The sequence below is a fragment of the Heteronotia binoei genome, chromosome 3 (genome assembly GCF_032191835.1).
Source record: "Heteronotia binoei isolate CCM8104 ecotype False Entrance Well chromosome 3, APGP_CSIRO_Hbin_v1, whole genome shotgun sequence".
In the NCBI taxonomy this organism is placed as follows: domain Eukaryota; kingdom Metazoa; phylum Chordata; class Lepidosauria; order Squamata; family Gekkonidae; genus Heteronotia; species Heteronotia binoei.
Genome location: NC_083225.1, coordinates 47,918,545 through 47,939,197, shown reverse-complemented (window position 1 = coordinate 47,939,197; position 20,653 = coordinate 47,918,545). Strand labels below are relative to the sequence as shown.

The following is a 20,653-nucleotide window of genomic DNA, read 5'->3' as shown; positions in this document are numbered from 1 at the left end:
ACGTTCAATGTAATTCAGTTCTTAGCAGATTGCTGTCACTTCAGATAATTACAGCAACATAAGGCAGTGGCCATTATCATCTAATGGGATGGCAAAGAAGAACTATATTCTCAGGTGCTCTTGGCTAACACAGCTAACAGCCTTAAAGACAAGGAACAGTAAGTATTCTAAAACCATACTACTTGTTCACACCGAAATATTGCATGCTTGAAGTAACGAACCTCATATTGGTTGTATAACAATACATTATGAATTAAAAACAGGCAGAGGAGTGAGCTGCAGGGCTGTGGGTTTTTTTTTAAACATTCTAGAGACAAAATTTCAATCTAGCAAGTCTTCCCTTTACTATGGAGGGAAGAACAGCAACATTTATTCAAAAGCACTAGTCCCCTGACCTAAAAACTCAAAACCCCAATTGTTTCAAGGACAGCTATCATCTATGATTCTAAATTACACTGCTTTTGGTTACCTGTAAGTCTTACATAACAATTTCGGCTGACCAGTAGTTGACTCTAATTCTGTGGTATGGCCACAATATCTACAACAGGGTCTCCAAACGTTTTGAGTTTTTGGAATTCTAACAGCACATAATGGTTGCCATGGGAGGTGAAGCTAACCACAAAATGTGCACACGTGAGATAATGCACAACTCTAATAGTAACTCTTCAACATTCATTCATTCATGCATTCAATCAATCAATTTATATCTTTCCCTTCTCGCCAAAACAGGCTCAGGGCAGTTCACAGCACAAGGTTATACAACAAGTTAAAAACTAAAATCCACATCATATCAATTTAAAATTAACAATACTAATAACAGGCATATTGTTTAAGATCCTTGTGCTGTGGTGGCAGTTGTCCCCAAAGGAATGTATTTTAAAATCTATACACCCAATTAGATCTCCACCATTCAATCAGAGCCCTGCTGGCCAAAAGCCTCATTTCACCCTGCCTACTTTCTATAAACATTTGACAGGCATTAGGAAAGGTGCCAATGGGTGCTATAGCTATTTGGGGACCCCTAATCAATTCAACTCTGCCTTAAGCAAGAAATATACTTCTGGCCTGATAAAATGTATTACAAAACAGTAACAGTTCAATAACAAGGGGAAAAACATGTTCTGACATACCTGCTGTGAAAACCCACAGAAGAATTGGTATAAAAACTGAGGAAAAATGAAGCAGACATTCTGAAAGAGAATGTGTGTTATCATTAAAATATGATAAAACTGAAGATAGTATCTACATGGAATCGAGCATATATTAAAGTTGAACTGAACATAATATTTAGATTTCAGTAACATAAGAAAGAATAAAATTAACATGAAAACATTTTTAAAAGAAAAATTTCAGTACTATGTAGAATCATCAAGGTGGAAGTCCTATTTGTAAAAACAAGAAGAGACCAATGAAAAAAAATATTTTTTCTCATGCACATACAAAGGAAATGCAGATGGAAATACTGAGACATGCATAGTAGAAGATGCAGTCTAGGGAGAAGAATGAGCTGTTTAAGAGATTTAAAAGATCAGGAGATGCTGAAACAGTGATAGAAGATATTTTTAGTGGTATGGCAGCATGGAAATATAAACAACACAACGTCAAAAATGTCCTCTAAGTTTATGAATCTGAATTTTTTTTTTGGCACCTTCACTTTCTGTATTCAGGAAGCTGTCAGCTGGTTCTATTTCAGACAACATTTGGTGAAGATAAATTGTTTTGGTAGTTCTGTCTTGTTTGTTTTTAGCTTGTCGACTAACTATTATATTGGTTTTTGTTTGTGCTTTGCAACTTGTTTTGTTAGCCTTGTTTAGTGTAAGAAGATACGGCAGAATATAAATATTTTAAATAAAACAAACTACCATATCAAATTAATGAAAAAAAAATTACTCATTTAGAAGTCGTTTTGCTGAAGATAACTGTGATATCAAGATATGCAGTTCTCAACATGGAAACAAAACCATTTATTTAATGTGCTGATATAGTGTTATAAAATACCCTGAAGTTGGAAATTTAAAATGCAGGTTTACAAGACTAGGGACTCTTGTTACTGCAAGCATAATACCACTAAAAGTTATCACTAATATGATCTGGCCTATCAGTGCAGACATAAAAACAAACAATCTCTTCCATCCAGCTTCGTCAACTGAAATTAGGAGCTGATTTGTGTTGCAATGGTCAAATTGCTTACTCTTTTATTTAGTGTATTACTGAATATTCTATAAGTAAGTGGTTTTTGGAAGGCAGGTTTTTCTGTGACCCAATCCTGAGTTTGCTGTGCTAGCAAATCAATGCGGACAATATGTAATACCATCTGCTTCAGAATATCAGGTCACAAATGCTGCAGACACATAAACCAGAATAATCTTTAGGGCTGGAAAAAAAAAGTGAACTTTAAGAATCTTCCCCCAAAGCCAAAGTTAGAAAGCAGACAAAAGGAATGTTTATGAGTATGATAACAACAAAACTTTGGAAAAAGGATGAAGAACTTGTAAATGATTATTCTAGTTGCTGTGACTTGGATCAAGAGATTCTAATGTATCATCACACAAGGAGAATTTATAATTCCTGTCCCTTCCCTCCCCACACACCTTAAGACACTGTACCCGTAAGGAACTGGCTCCAAGGCTTAAAGATACCCACTCTGCACAACAGAGGTGATCTTACGATAGAAGCCCCTGTATTTAATAAGCCTCTAAAATATCAGAATACTACAATTACTTATGAAACTACAGTTACTACAATTACTTATGAAACTACAGATTTCATATTAGTTAAGGCAATGTAGTGCTTTCATCAACTACAAAGACAAAAAAGGGGCCAGCTTACCTTATAAAAGAAGTATTGCACAAGTTCAGATATCCTGACATAATAAAAATGCCCATGAACAAGCAACATTTTTTTCAAATGTTTAAATTTGGGTATTGCATAGTCACTATTTCTTGCAGCTTGACGGCCTTCTTTTCCAATAACGCCTAGGGAAAATATAATTCGTAAATACTGGTGAAGGAACATGAAACGATTCAGTCAAACTGAATTGTGGATTATAGATAATTAGATTTTTCCGTTGTTTTACCAGATTATGTGTTATGTGTTTTGAATTAAAAACACCCCTGAGAACAAGAAGAGCTGGCTTACCCTGTTTTTCTCTACCCTAAGGAGTCTCAAAGCCACTTAAAATCACCTTCCTTTCCTCTCCCCACAATAGTTCCTTTGTGAAGTAGGTGGCGCTGAAAGAGTTCTGAGAGAAACTGTGACTGGCATAAGGTCACTAAGCTGGCTTCATGTGAAGGAGTGGGGAATCAAATTCCATTCTCCACCTTAAAAGCCCAAAGCTCTTAACCACTACACCTGGCTCTCTGGATTTATTTATACTAAATTATAACCAGTCAAGTCCCAGCTGCCTGCTGCACGAAGGCTGAGCTCTTGTCATCTTGATCTGTACACAATTCCATGCTAACACCAGGTTGGATGGGAGTGGGTAGGTGATTTTCACTGATCCCTCCTGCTGCAGACCTGACTCCCCCCTCATTCAAATGTTTCCGGGGTCCCTTGTCCCAGGAGCACCATTTTGAGCTGCAACAGGGGGTTGGGCAGGGAGTTATGTTCTGGTAATGGAAATCCATTCTTGTCAGCAGAAACTTTTTACTAGATCCAACCTATCATGTATTCAATATACTACCACTTGGTAGATCCAGGTGGCAGCTGTGTTGGTCTGAAGCAAAAGAACAAAGTTGGAGTTCAGTAGCACCTTTAACACCAACAAAGTTTTATTCAGAATATAAGCTTTTGTGTGCATGCATGCTTTATCAGATGAAAGCTTACATTGTGAATAAAACTTTATTGGTTTTAAAGGTGCTACTGGACTTCAGCTTTCTTCTACTACAAAACAGCCTGATCTAGAATTTTTATGCATTTGAGTTGCAACTGTCATTCAGTCCCTTGGGGATATGTAAATATATATTTAATGCTTTCTACCTGCTTTGACCTGAGTATTGAGGACTATTGCTTAATTTGTCACTAATATATGAGGAGGATACCAGCTGCACTATCTTCCACCCTTTCTGGAAAAGAAGGTAATATAATCACTGCCCAGCAGATGGAGTCCATCTCCCTTTTCATCAAAAGTACGCAGTCCCTTCTAATGGAAAGAACTCACCTGACCAGCAATACAACATTGCTACTTTAAAATAAAGTTTGCCTTTTACTTACTTGAGCCCCAAATCCACTTACCTATGCCCACGTGTGCTTCTAAGATCATACTGACATCATTTGCTCCATCACCAATTGCTAATGTGATGGGGTGCTCTTTTGACCATTTAATTAATTTTACAATCTGGAAGGAGAGAAAATACCACACCAGTCTTATTTTTAAGTAATCTTTGTTCTTTCTAACTTGTGTTATTTTCCTCAATATGCCATTTGTTATTTTCCTCAATATGCCATTTGAATCTGGAAGGCCACAAGCAACCAGTGCAAGTTTCCAGCACAGGTTGAATGTGCACCTGTACAAGCAGCTCCATTAACAACCTGGCTGTTGCATTTTGCACCAACTGCAGCCTCCGAATTTGAGTCAAGGGCAGCCCCATGTAGAGGGAGTTACAATAGTCAATCCTCGAGGTGACTGTCTCAAGGATCACTGTTGCTCTAGGTATGAAGCCAGCTGCCTTATCCATCTAAGATGATAAAATGTGGGTTTGGCAGTGGCTGTTACCTGGGCCTCCATTACCAGCAACGGCTCCGGGAGCACCCCTAAGCTCTTGACCTTAAAAGCAGGCACCAATGGCACCGCATCCAAGGCCAGCAGAGGGATCTCTCTACCCAGGCCGCCACAACCTAATATATCCCTAATCAGTCAGGGAAAAAAATTAAAAGTTTTTTACTATATATCAAGTCATCTATTTTTGTTTTTAAGAAATACAAGTTTCCATATGAAATTACTGTTCAGATTCTCAATCAATTATCTGCTGAAAGTACAGCACTTTCCTTTAGTGAAAGTATGCTCATTTTTCAGTATTGCATCAATCCTAGCACTAGTTTAAAATCTGCATATATCAGTGGAACAGCAGGATACCATTTTAATGTACCATTAACTAATTGCTCTCTTACAGAAATTATTTCTCTCTTATTTTTAATTTTTTCCTTTCATTACCAATCATGGAAATTTGGATGTTTCATACTTTTCATTATGACTACAACATGTTATATAATGATTTTCAATATTTGTACAAATATACATTTATCAGATAATTAAAGAAATGAAACACAAACCTGTGCTTTCTGCAGAGGAGCCATACGACAGCATAAAACTGCACTACAGTTCCTACATATTTCAAGGAAGAGCTCTCTGTAGTTACCAGAGCTCCCATCTTCCCGTGGCTTCATTATTAATGATAATGCTGCTCCATCAATAATTAAACCATAATCTTGCATCTCAGCTGAAAGCCTGGTGAGTGACAAAAACATGCATAAAATGAAACTTTGTTTTGCAATTTAACCAGTTCCGATTTTACATAGCTACTTTAAAAAGTACATGAAATTAACAGAATGATTAGATACTTCAAATATCAAAACAGACATGAAAAGTAGCTCAACAGCAATGTCATTTCTGCTTCCTACTATTACAATGGGAAGAGAACTTTACCACTAAGGCAACATTCCTCAACTTTGTGGGTTACCTTCAAAAGGCAAAACATCAATTTTCACTTATTTCACAGACCTTAAAGCAGGAATGCCTAAACTGCAGCTTGGGAGTCACATGTGACTCTTTCACACATATTGTGTGGCTCTCAAAGCCCCCCCCCCCCTTCACCCCATCAGCGGGCTTGGAGAAGGCATGTAAAGTTGCTTTCTTTCTACCTCCCCTATGACATTCATGTCTTGCAGCTCTTACATTAAACAAGTTTGGCCACCCCCGCCCTAAAATATTTGTTAATCTTTTGACATTATATGACATGGAATGAGGGTCAAAGAAAAGGCAAAAGGCAAAGCAAAGAACTACTTTGAAATGACCATCTGGTTGGAGATTTCTCACAAAAATGCAGGGAAAGAAGGGGCTTTTGAGCTTCTGGGTGACCAGCAGTTTGTTAGCATGACTACCATGCTGAATTTGTGTGATGGGCCTCCATGGAGTGGTCTAACAAATCCAACCAAGAGTGAGGAAGGGCAACTGTGTACACAAAGTGTAGAATCCTTGTCAAGGGGATTCAGGAGCTGGACCTTCAGCTGAGCCTTCAGGGAAGCAGACTTGATTAACTGAAGCTTCCACAGGATAGAAAATCATGCAAAGGTTATATACTGAATTATATAAAATGCAAATTATTCTATATCTTAAAAGCTTTTTTTGGAAATCATGGGTTGAATTCAAGCTCTTGCAATTGAAGGACATTTGTAGAAGCAGATATTTCTTGCCTTCTCCCAAAATCTCCCAATAAGTCATTACTGCTAGAATGTTCAGCACTGACGATTGTATGCATACAGTGGAATTAGCTGATCTTAACTGCAAGTACTGCTCAATGTATGGAAAGGTAAAAAGATATTTGGGGAAATGAATAGGAAGCTCACAAAACACACTGCATGTTGACACCACTGGTCAGTAATAACAACATTTGCAAGATAATGTGATGACTTAATAAAACTGCATAAACATAAAGTTCAGAGAGCTATAACTTCTGACTACAGAACCTGGATAAATAAACTAATTTTTAAAAACTTGTTTTCTAATTTACCACCAAATCAGTGATAACATGCTTTCCACATACCCTGAGAAAGTATCTCTCGTTAAGCTGCCGCTGTGTCTTAGGACAGTTTTGCTTAACTCAAACAATACATCGTGCAAACTCTGTTCTTCTATTTTCTTTGTAGTCAGTTCAAGAATTTGAGTGTTCCTTCTGAACAGTTTACAGGCATAGCATGTTGCAGCGGCAGTCTCCATTTTGTCTCCCGTCAAAACCCACACCTTAATGCCGGCTTTTTGTAGGGCGTCAATGGTATCAGCAGCTTTCTCCTGTAGACTGAGAGATACCAGTTGAAAACACGTATTGGCAGATGAGAAGCAAAAAATGTAGGGGACTTACTAGAATGTTTATAATATACCAACAAATTGTAAAACTCTTACTCCATAAGCAGCACTCAATACCATTAAATGATACAGGCAGGGAACAAGAAGACCTCTCTCTCTCTCTGTATATATCAGATTGTTCAAAATCTTACTGTTATTTCTTAAAGGGTCAGACAGTTCAATTGAAGAAGCACAAAATAAGATTTATTAAAAAGTGCTGCAGGGGACCCAATTCAGGCAGGGTACCTCTCCCCCCGCCCTGGGCCCTGTGGTGCTTCAGAATTGAGGTCCCACTGGGAACTCACAGCTGCTCTTTGGCTGCAAGTCCTTGTGGATATCAGATGTTACAAACAACACCTAGGTTTGGGCCTGACATGAAATCCCAGATGTGGATTTGCTTTAGACCCTCAGGTGTCAGTTATAGCCAGGAGTTCTTGATTGTGTGATGATTCAGGGTTGTTCTGGAGAAAACAGATCCAACCATGGTCTTGTAAACTTAGTAACCCACTACACTCAATTGCTGTATATTAATTAAAATCAGCTAGTATTCCAGGTGTCACCAATATGTGTGCCAGTACTTACACCAGATAAATCTGCCACACTCATTCTGTTGAGAATCGTCAGTGATTATATAAAACAACCTCCCTTTCTACAGGCTTTCTGCAGTCACTGAACAACTTGATTTAATTCTGTTTAGCCACTACTAACTGTTATGTTAGTTTTAAATTCTTTTAATATGTTCCTTATATTTTATATAAAAATATAAATCCTTTTATATTACTCTGTTTTGTCTGTAAGATGCTTTTTTGACCAGGGAGAAATCACTTTCTCAGAAGCAGAAAAGCAGCACATACATTTAAATATAAACAAAACAAAAATAACCTTGGCTACAATGATGATGATGATGATGATATTGGATTTATATCCCGCCCTCCACTCCGAAGAGTCTCAGAGCGACTCACAATCTCCTTTATCTTCCTCCCCCACAACAAACACCCTGTGAGGTGGGTGGGGCTACTACATGATCAGCTGTTGTGAAGAGCTTTTTCCTAACATGAAGTAGTTCCTGAAAATTGAGGAGTTTATCAAGTAATAAATTTATCACATGGTAAGCAGCCAGTGAGTCTGATGATGAAGCTTAAAACATCACTATACAGTACTGGACAAAACAAAAGAAGGGTACTAACCGGTCTTCCACTGCTGTGGCACCAAGCAGGATAAGACCTTTTTCTATCTGCTCATAAGCTTCTGCAAGTTTCTTTTCCCTGTCCCTCAGAGCCAGCTTTGCTTCCTGCAGAAAGTTCTGCACGCTCTCATATTCTTCATAGGTGAACTTTTTATAAGCAACACACAATGTCCGCAGACCCTCCTAAAGAAAATTGTTTTAGAAGAACAAGAATGATTAAAAAAAAAAAAAGAACAAGAATGTGTTTACTGATTCCACGCCCCCCATAGATATTTGAAGAGCAAGCATGATTCAAACCATTGTTGAAATTCCGACTCTGCCATGACCTGCTGGGTTACCTTGGTTCAACATTTCCATGTACACAGCCACATGGCTCCTCAGTGGAGCACACCGTTATTTGCAGAAGACACAGACTTCTGCCCCTCCCACTGCAGACTCCTTGCCTCCCCATGTTCTTGAAGGTTCGTTAACCCTAAGGACAAATTTTCAGAGAGCTACTGGGGTGCAGCTGGAGAAAGAATCAGGAAAGTCAAGCTCAGTGAAATCCCAGATAGTTGTATACATGCCATGATATTCCATTATGATCTACCTCACAGGGTTGGTATGTGGATAAAATGGGGTACAGAACCATACACACCATACCTTTGAGAAACTGTGGGATAAAAATGTGAGTAAAATCAGTTTATGCTGATTACAGTTAATAGTGACATCTTGTCTACTGGCCTGACTTTAGACCAGGAAGCAAGTTTATTACCTACCCTAAGCATGGTAATACTGCTTCTGAAAAAGTTTTAGAGTCAGAATTGAAGGGAGTTACAAATTCCTACTTTGAAAAAGTTACTTCTGACCAGTGTTTCCTCTAAGCTGAGTTAGTGTGAGCTAGCTCACAGATTCTCCAGCTCGCACATTTTTGTCTTATATCAGGAAGGATGACCTCACAATAATTTATGCAGTGGCTCACAAAGTAGAATGTTTGCTCACAAGACTCTGCAGCTTAGAGGGAACATTGCTTTTGACATGTTCCTAATACTAAGTACATGGAACTTCCTCAACATGATGGAGGGGAATGGAATCAACACAATGCCTGTTGCCTGATTTGCACACTCCTTCGTAGGCATGTACTAACAACTTTTGCCATTTTTAGCCTTCAGTGGAAAAAGCACGGTAATGCTGGCCAAACAATGCATCTTACCACAGCATTTCGTTCAACTCTTGATCGAATCTGTTCTATTTTGCCTTCTGTAACTCTAGGAAATATAGAAGAATCTGCTCCTTTACAAAATAGCAATATTTCACCTGAAAACATAAACAAAACAAAAATTAAATACAGGGCAAATTTTAAATATACAATTATTCTCTGCTCAATAAAGAAATTTTCCTAAATATCCATTCACCTATTTTAAAAACATCAGTCAAATTCCAAGCATAGGGTTGTACCCTAACCTCGTAAGCTAAGGAAATTTCACAGAAGGGATGTCAGCTATCTTTATTCTCTATTCCCTTATGCCACCTGAGTGCTCCTGAAGGTCAGAGGCTCTTGGAAATAGCATGGGACACAGCACAGAAAGCTGTAGTGAGAATGAAGAAACTGGTGAAAACTGCTCCCTCATTTGTGTGAAGTCTTCTGCAAGAACTCATGCAAGGGCGTATGGACATGGGAAAATCAATTGATTCCCCCCATTCAACTGCAGCTTTTCAAGCTCTCTTTCACTTACTGATATATGGCATGAAACTCAGAATATTTAAAATATCAAAAGAAAAACCAGAGATAACAAGAGGCAAGAAACAGTGATGTGAGTTGAATTTCAGAACAATTCAAAAGGCCTTTTAAAACCTACCTTTTGTTGATTTAACAATTACACTCATCCGTCTCCTCACTGAATCAAAACTAAGGACCTCCAGCAATTCAAACCTGAAGGGGAAAAAAAGAACAAAAAAAGTTTCATGTGTATAATATCCTGTTAAAGGTATACTGCAATCCATTCTCAGATAACCTTTATGAGAAGTAAAATTTGCTCGTATTGAAATTTTAAATCCAAACATGGCAAAATTATAGATCATCAGCACATTATACTATATAATTAAGTATTTTTTGCAAACAAAAATTGCAGACATCAAAAACTAAGAACTGGGGTTTTTTTGTGGTGTGCTTTTAGTAAACTCCTCATATGGAAGCAATTACTCACTTTTCAACATCATTTTCTCGATTTAAGATCTCCATAAAATTGTCCTTCAGCCTTAAGTATGTGTAACCAAGTCTGAAAAATGATAGATATATATCAGAGGTTATAAAAGCTAATATATGCAACATTCTGAATTGTGTTATTGACTGTGTATATCAGAAATAACCTTTTTATTTCATTTGAATGATACAAAAATATTATTTGCTCAAGCTTTCAGGACTTTCCTTTTTTCTTGTCTTTTTGAGAATGACCATCCCATATAAGCTTTCTCAAATCAGTTTTACTTCAAAAAGATCTTTCTTCCTATTATACTTCTATCCACCACAGATGTATTGCTTACTCCTCAACATAATGAATACATCCCTGAAGGCTCACCTATAGAACCATCACTCAAATTCCTTCACCATCTGCTCAAAAATTAAAGTTTCTTTTTTAAAAAAAAGATGCAGAAAAATCCTTTCATGAAATCCATCTGGTTCAGATAGAGTCAAAGACACTTGAAACAAGCCTAATTGCTCCATATTTCAGTTCTAATGTTTCACCTATCCAAAAAGCAGGAATGATAACAAAATTCAATTATGGTGAATTTCTCCATTTGAAATTTAGGTCTTCCCCACAGGACTGCTCTTCAGCTCAAAGTTTCCACGAGCAGTCCAAATGAGGTTCCCTATAACAGGGTTTTTTCTTAGTGTTTGCATAAATTACAAACATTAGAGAAAAGATTTCAAGTCTCATCTGAAACCCCCAGATTCAGAAATCTGGGGAAAGCATATTTGAGTGCTGCAAACAGAGTTATGAAAGCATAACAGGAAAATATTTATCAACAAAAATGTATACTCTTCCACCACTAAAGCTACTGTCTTCAGAGCCTTGCCTCTCACAGAACCTGACTCTCAGCCTCCCTCTCCAACTTCCTCTCTGTTTTCCTCTATCTTCCCTCTCAATATCTCCCTGACATTACAGCTCTCTTAATAAACATACCCCTCAGTGGTTGTTCTTGGATACACAGTACCAGACTCTACTTTGATACAGGCTAAAACAGTAAGATACCAGCAGGGCCAGCCCTAGACTGACTGGCCCCCTAGGCAAGGCTAACTTCTGGCGCCACCCCCCCCCCCCCCACGATAACATCACCAAGTCTCATGGGAGCACTCCATTCAGTACCCCAGAAGGCTGGCACCCTAGGCAATTGCCTAGTTTGCCCAGTGGCAGGGTCGGTCCTGGATACCAGCATAATACATACCTCTGAATCCCTTCAACTAAAGCAACTTCATCAGGGGATGAGGATATATACACTGAAGATCTTCCTGAGAGCTGAGCTTTCTTTAATCCGTCCACATTGTCATCCTCCTTCACTTGAACAGTGTGACAAAGACATAGTGCCCGGAAAAAGAGCTCTTCCCTCTCCTAATAAATTAAAGAGGAACAATGCTGGTACAAATGTTTCAGTTCTAAGCACCAATAGTAAATATTTTCTATTTGGAACAGATGCAGTTTCTCTGAGGGAGAGGAAGATGATTAATTGTAAGAGATTAGCTTGAATTTTTAAAGGGCACACACCTCTAATAATAAAGTAATATAATGTTGTAACGTGCACAATTATTAGATATATCTGAAGAATTTTAAAAATCAGAACTTATTTGTTTTCAATGTGTCTTCTATATCTGCATTCAGGACACCATTTCATTTAGGATTCATCATGATATAGCCCTATAACACAGCTTTAAAGTCGGAGCAACAAGAAAAATTCCTTCAAGCCTAGGTCAAGGAACAAGAGTAAGCCTCTGCTTCCTCCTAGGGCTTCTGTGCCTCAAGGTATGGCTTCCAAACAGGCTAAAACCTTACTATTTTATACACACACACACTCTTTTTATTAGCTCTTGGGCTGGTGCTTATTGCCATACTTAGGACTCAGACTTGTGAAAATTGATTAGTTATGTCTTAAAAGCCTCAATCCAACCAGACAGACAGAGGTAGATTCCGCCCCCTGTCCCTTTTATTTAATGCTTACAGGTGTACATGGTAATGCACATTGTTAACTGAGTATGTAAGCTGTGCCAGCTACACTGACAGTATTCTTTAACACACAGCTTGTTCTCTTGTGTGTGTAGCTGGAAAAACAGATATAGTGATATCCAAGCTCCAAGTTTCTGTTTACTTGATAAATGCTTGCTTATAAGACAGCAGAGAAGTGAATCTTAAAACTTGAGCTAAATAGAGAATTTATTATGTTGAATATAACTCCCCATGTTTATTCAACTTAATACTTTTCCCAATGAGCACAAGTTTGAGGTTCACTTCTCAGTTTTCTATGTTGGCATAGGCTCCTTTCCCGTTTGTTTTGCATCTTTGCTAGCCCTCCTGGGTCTATCTTGGAAACCACAACAAAGCTGAATGTAATAAGGGTGGTGCTTTATGCAGACCTAAGGTGCTTGAGTAAAAATTAAAGGAAGTCAGCTGAAATATTCCAGCATTACCATCCTATACTTTTATTAATAATGAGAAAAAATTGGCAGACACCAGTCTTTCAAACCCCTGATGCACTGGGACAGGACAAGCTCCACATGCTGAAATTCCTTTTTCTACCCAGCTATCAAAAGATAAAATATGCTTTTGTTGCAAAGCTGGGCATCTCTGAAAATGGCTTCCTTATGAACCTATTTATCAGTTCTTTTCCAGAAGCTCAGCAGCACAGACAGATCCTCCTGTGCGAGTGGATGGAGGGACTCTCTCATGTTGGGGACAGCTCTGTGTGCACCTTCCATTGTGTACACAGAGAGCCATCTAAAGATTGAAAGTGAACAAAGAGCTCTTTGCTTTCATGCAGTAGCAGGGGAGAAAAAGGCCACAATAGAATTTGCTGGGCTCAGTGCAAAATGTAGAAGCAATCCCTTCCCCCAACCTGATCTGCCAGCCGTACACTGCTCTGAGCTCCCAAAAATAGAATGGAAATGTTAACAGTGTGAAAAGAAAGACAAGGGAAAGAACCATCATATACATATAAACATATAAATATGTACCAACAGGTCAGAGTTTCCAAGTTTACCAGTTGCTTCACTGCCACAGCTATTCCACAAAATGCTTTTTTGTTTGTTTGTGTTTTTAAATAAAAGCTCACACAGACTCTGGGGATGCTAGATACTGGTATACCCTCCCCCCAAGTTCCCTAAGCACCCTGCTCTCACTGAGTATGCCTAGCCAATAAACAAGCCTAGTTTTCAGTTCCAACCTGATATGCCATCTGACAGATCATTGGAAAAAGACAATGTTGGGAAAATAATGAAATCTCAGAAGCTACAGTGAGAATGGGAAGGATAACATAAGCTTTGGCAAATTAAGTTTTATATCACAAGAACTGGTTTTTCTTTAAGAGCTGGTTTAGACACCAGACTGTTTGTGTGAACTATATCACTAAATATGAGAAGCTCAGTTCTCACATCCTCAGAGCAGGAATGTCCTTAATACAAGAACAGCCAGAAATACATTCCTGCTCAAAACTTAAAAGCCACTTTGACTAAAAACTGCAAATCCCTGTGTGTTCAATAACTCTACCACCATCAATATGATAAAATAATCATTTAATTTAAGAATACAAGGCTTCCTACTTTGCTACTTCCTCCTGGGGAGGAATCAATCATATCAATTCCAGAACAATCATTGAGGATTTGGCCATTGCAGATGACGTGAGGAATGTAAACATGTCCCTCAATACAGCATTCAATGAACTCCATATTGTTCTCCGTTAATGTCCCAGTTTTATCTGTGAAGACATATTCAACCTGAGGAACAAATAACAAATGATTGAAATAACAGTGACAGATCTTAAAATAACAAGTCATCTTTCTGTATGACTAAGGCTAAGCTAAATGCAACCACAAGGACAACACTGTCATTTTAAAATGCTGCAAGGACACCACCCTGGCCTACAGCATGCTACTCTTGCTCCCCCCAACACACATCTTTTAAAGTACCAAAACAGCTGCACCGGAGCCCACAGGAACAAGAATATTGCTAATTTTAGTTTATGGCTTGTAAAGAGAACAATGGTTCTCAAATTCTTTAAATAACGTCTAAATCTACCGCACTTTTTGAACTAACTTGTAAAGTAACTTCCTGTTACTTTACCCCTCACCAATATAATACACAAATCTCACATCAGTTAACAATGAAAACGTTTCTATCTCAAGAGCAAGTTTCTAAATTTGTATGACAACATCCACATGATAATTACCTGCCCTAACTCTTCATTAAGGTCAGAAGTATTCACAAGAGGTCCTTCACCTGTTTCTTCATCAAACATTTCTTCATCCCAAGTGAGAAAATAAGAACCAAGAAACTTCTGCATTTCTACTGTGACATACATGGATACAGGAATGATGTAGTTGAAAAGAACCATGAAGGCAAGAAAATCTGTAAATGCTGTAATAAACTGACAAAGGGAGGAAAACAAAGCCCAAAAATGGATTAGGATATGGCATGCTATATTTTAGATGTTTATAACATACAAAACCCCCTATCTAATCATTATTATTTAATCCATAAAATCCATCTACTTTGATTATTGTCACATTTAACTGTTAGAGCTCAGTATGTTAACAATTACTGTGTTACTTCTTCTTTTGGGAGGGATGGTGGCTCAGTGGTAGAGCATCTGCTTGGGAAGCAGAAGGTCTCAGGTTCAATCCCTGGCATCTCCAAAAAAGGGTCCAGGCAAATAGGTGTGAAAAACCTCAGCTTGAGACCCTAGAGAGCCGCTGCCAGTCTGAGAAGACAATACTGACTTTGATGGACCAAGGGTCTGATTCAGTATAAGGCAGCTTCATATGTTCATATGTTCAAATAATTACAGCAGCATGTAGGTATAAAGGACAGGTAAAAAGGATCTGCAACATTTTTCATTGTTTTCTAAAATAACTTATTACAGAAGAGCCAGAATGTTTTCTACAATAACTTGTTATTATATTATGGCATAAAAGGTCTTGAACTTAAACTTGACTTGAACTTTTTACACAAGAGTCAGAATCAGCTTCCATTTTTTTCTAATTTATTGAAAAATGGGCAGTGTTTGTATAAGTACTAAGATACTTTTTTTGGGGGGGGGGGTAATGTGTGTGTGTGCGTGTGTGTCTGCACCTGGAAGTCATGACAACTTCTGGTGACTGATCCCTACTGGGGGCCTGGAGAATATTCAGAGAAGTGGCTGAATAAAGCCTGCCCCAGTCCTCCTGACTCTTGGTATTTCAAGGAGGTCTCCCATCCAAGTACTTGCCAGAGCAAACCCTTAGCTTCGGAGATCTGACAAGATTGAGCTTACCTAGGCTATCCAGGTCAGGGCTGTACCAAGATACTTTTTTGTTTGTGCTTGTACCCCTTGGTTTGAAACTATATAAAGGAAGCTTATAATAATGCATTGGTGGGTAAACTTTATTTGTAATGATTCTTTTTTTCTTTACCTGCTGATATTTTAGTTGTGTAGAAGTATACTATTATATTTTATTGTACATGAATGATATTGATTTTAATTCACAGATAAACAGCAGTACCTAGAACTGATGTTTTTTAAAATCCTGTAATCCATCTTGAGTCTCACTGAGAAAGACATACTATTAACACAGCAAAATAAATAAGTAAATAAATAAAACAATGCCCCAATCCAGCACAGGAGGTACATATAGAGAAAATGACTCTGTTGTGTAGATTCTCTTGCTGGATTAGAATCTCACACAAACTAGATGAGTGTGTACAGCCCAAAGAGTGGGAAAAGAGAAAGAATAAACTCTAGAATAAACTGCCAAGCAATGAATACTGTCTTTTATTAAAACTGAAGTTATTCTTTATACCACATTTCTTTTCCTTTCCAGTTCAGTTTTCTGATTATACCACGGCTCATCACGAAATGGTTCACTTTGCCAAACATACTTCAGGACGGTATTTATTAGTGATTTACTGATCAGAATGCAGAGATATACGATAAGAAATACATTCATGGATCTGAAACAAATCAGACAGTTTCAAGTTTAGCCAAGAAAGAAAGCTTTATGACATTGTGCTTCTCAGACCCTGATTTTTTTCCAGTGCAAATCAAATACACCATTTCTCTCCATATGTTCCCCAGAGAGAACTGAGATCTAGTTCACAAAATCTACTGAAAATCCCTGGGCCAAAGGAGGCCAAACTGAAAGTAACAAGGGAGCGGGCCTTCTCGATAACAGCACCCCAATGGTGGAACCAGCTGCCAGAGGAGGTGCAGGCCCTGCGGGACCTTAATCAGTTCCGTAGGGCTTGCAAAACCGTCCTTTTCCAGCTGGCATATTAAGATGGAACCATCGCATCAATAAGCTATGTTTACATGTATATTAAGAATGTAGCACCATTAATTTATACTGTAATTTAAATTTTAATCTAATTGCTGGTTTAAGACATGTATTTTAATGGTTATGTTGTATTTATTGTTACATCATGGTGTGACCCACATGTCCTGTAAGCCACCCTGAGCCTGCTTCGGTGGGGAGGGCGGGGTATAAATAAAAAAATATTATTATTATTAAATAAATGCAATAAAATATCTTTTTGAGAGACTCATTAGCAATATTAACAGGATATAGGAGAAAGGACTGCTGGCACAGGTTGTCAGTACAAGGGATGAACAGTGATCAGCTTGCATTTGTGTCCAACAGATGGACAGGCATGGAACTTTGTTACCCAAAGTGGAACTTGCCCCATGTTTTAGCAAAGTGGGCAAGTCCCTTGCCTGGTGGATTCCACTGTGGCAGGTGGATTCCACTTTGAAACAGCCACCATTGGAGAAATTAGTAAGCTGTGAACCTTTCTGAGGTGCAGGCATCATGCTAGGGATGGAAGTAGATGTGGCTGTTTCGATTGATGGAAATTGCGAGCTGTGGAGTGAATACTGATTTACATATCATTGGTTTAATGATGTAACCAGTTGATACATCTGAGATGACAGGGTAAGCACTGGCTAGCCACTTACCATGTCCAAAACTGTACTGTTTGTATACAGTTCTGTCTCATACATACATGCATTTAAAATGAAGGTTCATTACAACTGACATCTGTGAAGTTTGAGATCCTCCCATTTTAACCTCACAAAACCCTTGTAGATTGGACTAAGTGGGAAGAACTGGCTCCACCACACCCTATAAGCTTCATGACTGAACAGAAATGTGATCTTATGTTTTCCTGATTTGCAAAACATTTGCATTTTGATACTTCCAGCAACTCAACAGTGAAAGAGTAAGCTGCAAGCTCTTCTTTCAATGGTGTGTTAAATAAAAAGCCATGGTTTTGGAAGTGAAACAGCACATGTCTGAAGTTTCACCAGAAATAACGTTTTGTATGAATAGAATACTGTTAGTTTCTTCCTACAGGATCACCTGGCGCTGGTAAAGAACTATGCCTCCTAGACTATTGTTTAGTATTTAGAGAGCTGAAGGTAGTCTGAAAAGAGACTTAATATTAGCAGTACACTCTTTGCATTCTCACTCTAGATAAACAACACACTGCATACACACCACTGGGAAATTCTCATTCAGACAACCTCGAACTCTTCTAAAAAGCTTAATCAGTCTCTAGCTTTAATGTTCTCTGGCTGCTGGGTCTATGTTTTTAAATGCACAATCTGAAACAAGAATAACTCCTTCTTCCACTGTTATTATAATCTATTTCCCTGCCATTATACTCCACAAAGGGATGAAAGAGGAGCTCCAGACTTATTAGTGGGAGGTATGCACCCTGGAATTATTTCCCCACTCTATTAAGGGGAATATTGTATAGGCAGCTGATGGACCAGACTTGATTATTTATGAAGTGGTGACTTATACTACAGTGACCATATAACCACATGGGCAGCCAAACATCTGTAGCAGCTGTCCACATGGCAAAGAGAATTTTGACCAGACATACACATTTTAGTAAAAACTGTGTAATATCAGGAAATGGTCCTTGCTAAATGGTTATGGATGACAAATTCTAAATTCTTTATTGTATCTATTTAGGAACACAGCAGGCAATTAACCATTACATTCTAACAGATGTACTCCTAAAGAGATAAAGTGTAAAACAACCATGTCTGCAAACTCATGCATCATGCAGGTACACCTGACAGAGTTTTTTGATCAAACACAGCTTTCTGTTCAATAGTGAACCTGCATTATTTATAACACAAACATATGTTTGTGTAAAGATCAAGACAACAAGAATCTAATCTGAATTTGTTAAAGCTAGAAACTGAAATGAACTACTATACCCAAATTCTTGGGTATAAGCTAGAAACTGAAATGAACTACTATACCCAAATTCTTAAAAAATAAATAACAAAAGCTAAAAACTCATATCGGGCTGGCGATGCATACAACTGTTGTTAACAAAAACTTAATATAAACTTTATTTCATCTTGTTTTTCACAAGTCAACTGAAGTGGAGTCATCCCTTCCTAAGCAACTCAACCATATTTAAGAATATATTTAAAAGCAGCTTTACTTTTCTACAGCAGATCGTTTCTGAGATTTTGACTGGTAGTTCAATGCCATTTTGGTTTCCATGCCAGTGTATATAGCAACACCTGAAACAAAACAAACCAACACTGATTCATTTTAAAGTGTGTTCACAAGTATACAAACATTAACCAAGGCAATATAAATGTTAATCAATCACCATTGTGGGCTTAGTTCCAGGGAGCCCATTAATGAGAACTGCATGTGTTTACCAAAAAGGGCTGAAATGAAATTTTCTATGTAAGTTTTGGGAGACAGTGTAGTGTAGTGGGTAAGAACAGCAGACTCTAATCTGGAGAACCAGGTTTGATCCCCCGCTCCTCTACACGAAGCCTGCTGAGTGACCTGGGGCCAGTCATAGTTCTCTCAGAATTCCCTCAGCCCCACCTACCTCTCCAGGTGCCTGTTGTGGGGGAATGAGAAGGGAATGAGATTGTAGGCCACTTTATTTTATTTTATTTGTATCCTGCCCTCCCCGCCGAAGCAGGCCCCTTAAGGTGGAGAAAAGTGTGGGATAAAAATCTACTCTTCCTCTTCACTGAAAAAATACCTCTTTATAAAAAAAAAAATTGGGCTGTTCCAAAGTGCTTCAGAAGTATTCACCCATCCAGAATAAGGGTGGTATTGACCCAAGAAGTATTGCCCTAGCTCTTGATCAGTAACATCAATATGCAGAAAAATCTGGCTAATTTCATGACATGCCTACATTTGCTATGTTATCCCTAACTGACTTGGATGACCTATATAACCAATTCCAGGAAGAACGTGATGCTAAAAATGGCACCCAAATAGCAGCAGAGATAATGACAATGAAAAGAACCAAAATTTACATACGTAATTATAGCTTTTTTCAGGAACATGTTGGCACACACTGAAATTCTACTTCTATCTCATTTTTAAGCAAACATTTGAACAGTCCTATTCAGTAGAGCTTGTCTACTTTGTTTTGAATAGGAAATCCTTTCTACTAGATCAGAAGACATACCTGAAACTTATTGTGTAAATCTTTTCATGTACACTGGGGCTTTTATTGTTTTTATATTATTAGTGTAATTACAATATTTACCAAAGATTTTCTCTGTGTTCTTTAAAGTAGCTCCTCTAAGAAGCAGATTTTCAGATCCCAGTGGCCTGCAAAGGTAAAATTGGCAAATATTTGAAAGTTATCTCCACAGGGTTGAGAGTAGTAGCTTTAAAATTCACATAAAACATGGAATGAACAAGGTGAGGATCAGATTTTTTTAAACAAGTTTCTCAGTTTTGTTAAATTATAACCCTTTGTTTTATAAGATATTTGTTTTGTTTGTATGTTTGATTTTAATTTTAATTTGAAAATGCAAACCTATCTCTTAAACCCTTAAGCACACCTCTAGATCAGCAGCCCAATTTTTAAAAATGTCTTAGAATACCTTTTCCAAAAGTTCCAATACATAGACTGAGACTGCCACCCAAATATCCTGAAACAGGTCCTAGCCATAGGGGCATGTGTGTGTTAGGGTTGCCATGTCTGTGTTGGAAAATACCTGGCGACTGTGGGGAGAGGGTGGGGTTTGGGGAAAGGAAGGGCATGGTACAATGTCCCACCTGGAGGCTGGCAACCCTAGAGTTGTGTATATATATATGTGTGTGTGTGTGTGTGTAGTATAAGACCTAGGTTAGTTAGTATCTCTATGGGACTTATTCCCAAATAAAATGTGTGTGTTTGCAGGCA

At 38.1% G+C, this 20,653-nt stretch overlaps 1 protein-coding gene across 11 annotated transcripts in view; it reads right to left on the bottom strand.

Moving 5' to 3' along the window:
• ATP11A (ATPase phospholipid transporting 11A) overlaps window positions 1-20,653 on the bottom strand; it is a 274,169-nt gene that overhangs the window by 139,354 nt on the left and 114,162 nt on the right. For all 11 annotated transcript variants that reach the window (XR_009555173.1, XR_009555172.1, XM_060233726.1 and 8 more), the window contains 15 exons: window positions 20,009-20,073; window positions 18,929-19,010; window positions 16,270-16,420; window positions 14,661-14,858; window positions 14,035-14,208; window positions 11,673-11,836; window positions 10,433-10,504; window positions 10,085-10,158; window positions 9,439-9,542; window positions 8,248-8,429; window positions 6,762-7,013; window positions 5,272-5,446; window positions 4,234-4,336; window positions 2,830-2,975; window positions 1,131-1,190 (listed from right to left, as the gene is read on the bottom strand). Coding sequence is in view for 9 of the 11 variants with exons in the window: in XM_060233726.1 (XP_060089709.1) it covers window positions 1,131-1,190; window positions 2,830-2,975; window positions 4,234-4,336; window positions 5,272-5,446; window positions 6,762-7,013; window positions 8,248-8,429; window positions 9,439-9,542; window positions 10,085-10,158; window positions 10,433-10,504; window positions 11,673-11,836; window positions 14,035-14,208; window positions 14,661-14,858; window positions 16,270-16,420; window positions 18,929-19,010; window positions 20,009-20,073 (2,002 nt within the window). In the remaining 2 variants the exon portion in view is untranslated. The remainder of the gene's footprint in view (window positions 1-1,130; window positions 1,191-2,829; window positions 2,976-4,233; window positions 4,337-5,271; window positions 5,447-6,761; window positions 7,014-8,247; window positions 8,430-9,438; window positions 9,543-10,084; window positions 10,159-10,432; window positions 10,505-11,672; window positions 11,837-14,034; window positions 14,209-14,660; window positions 14,859-16,269; window positions 16,421-18,928; window positions 19,011-20,008; window positions 20,074-20,653) is intronic.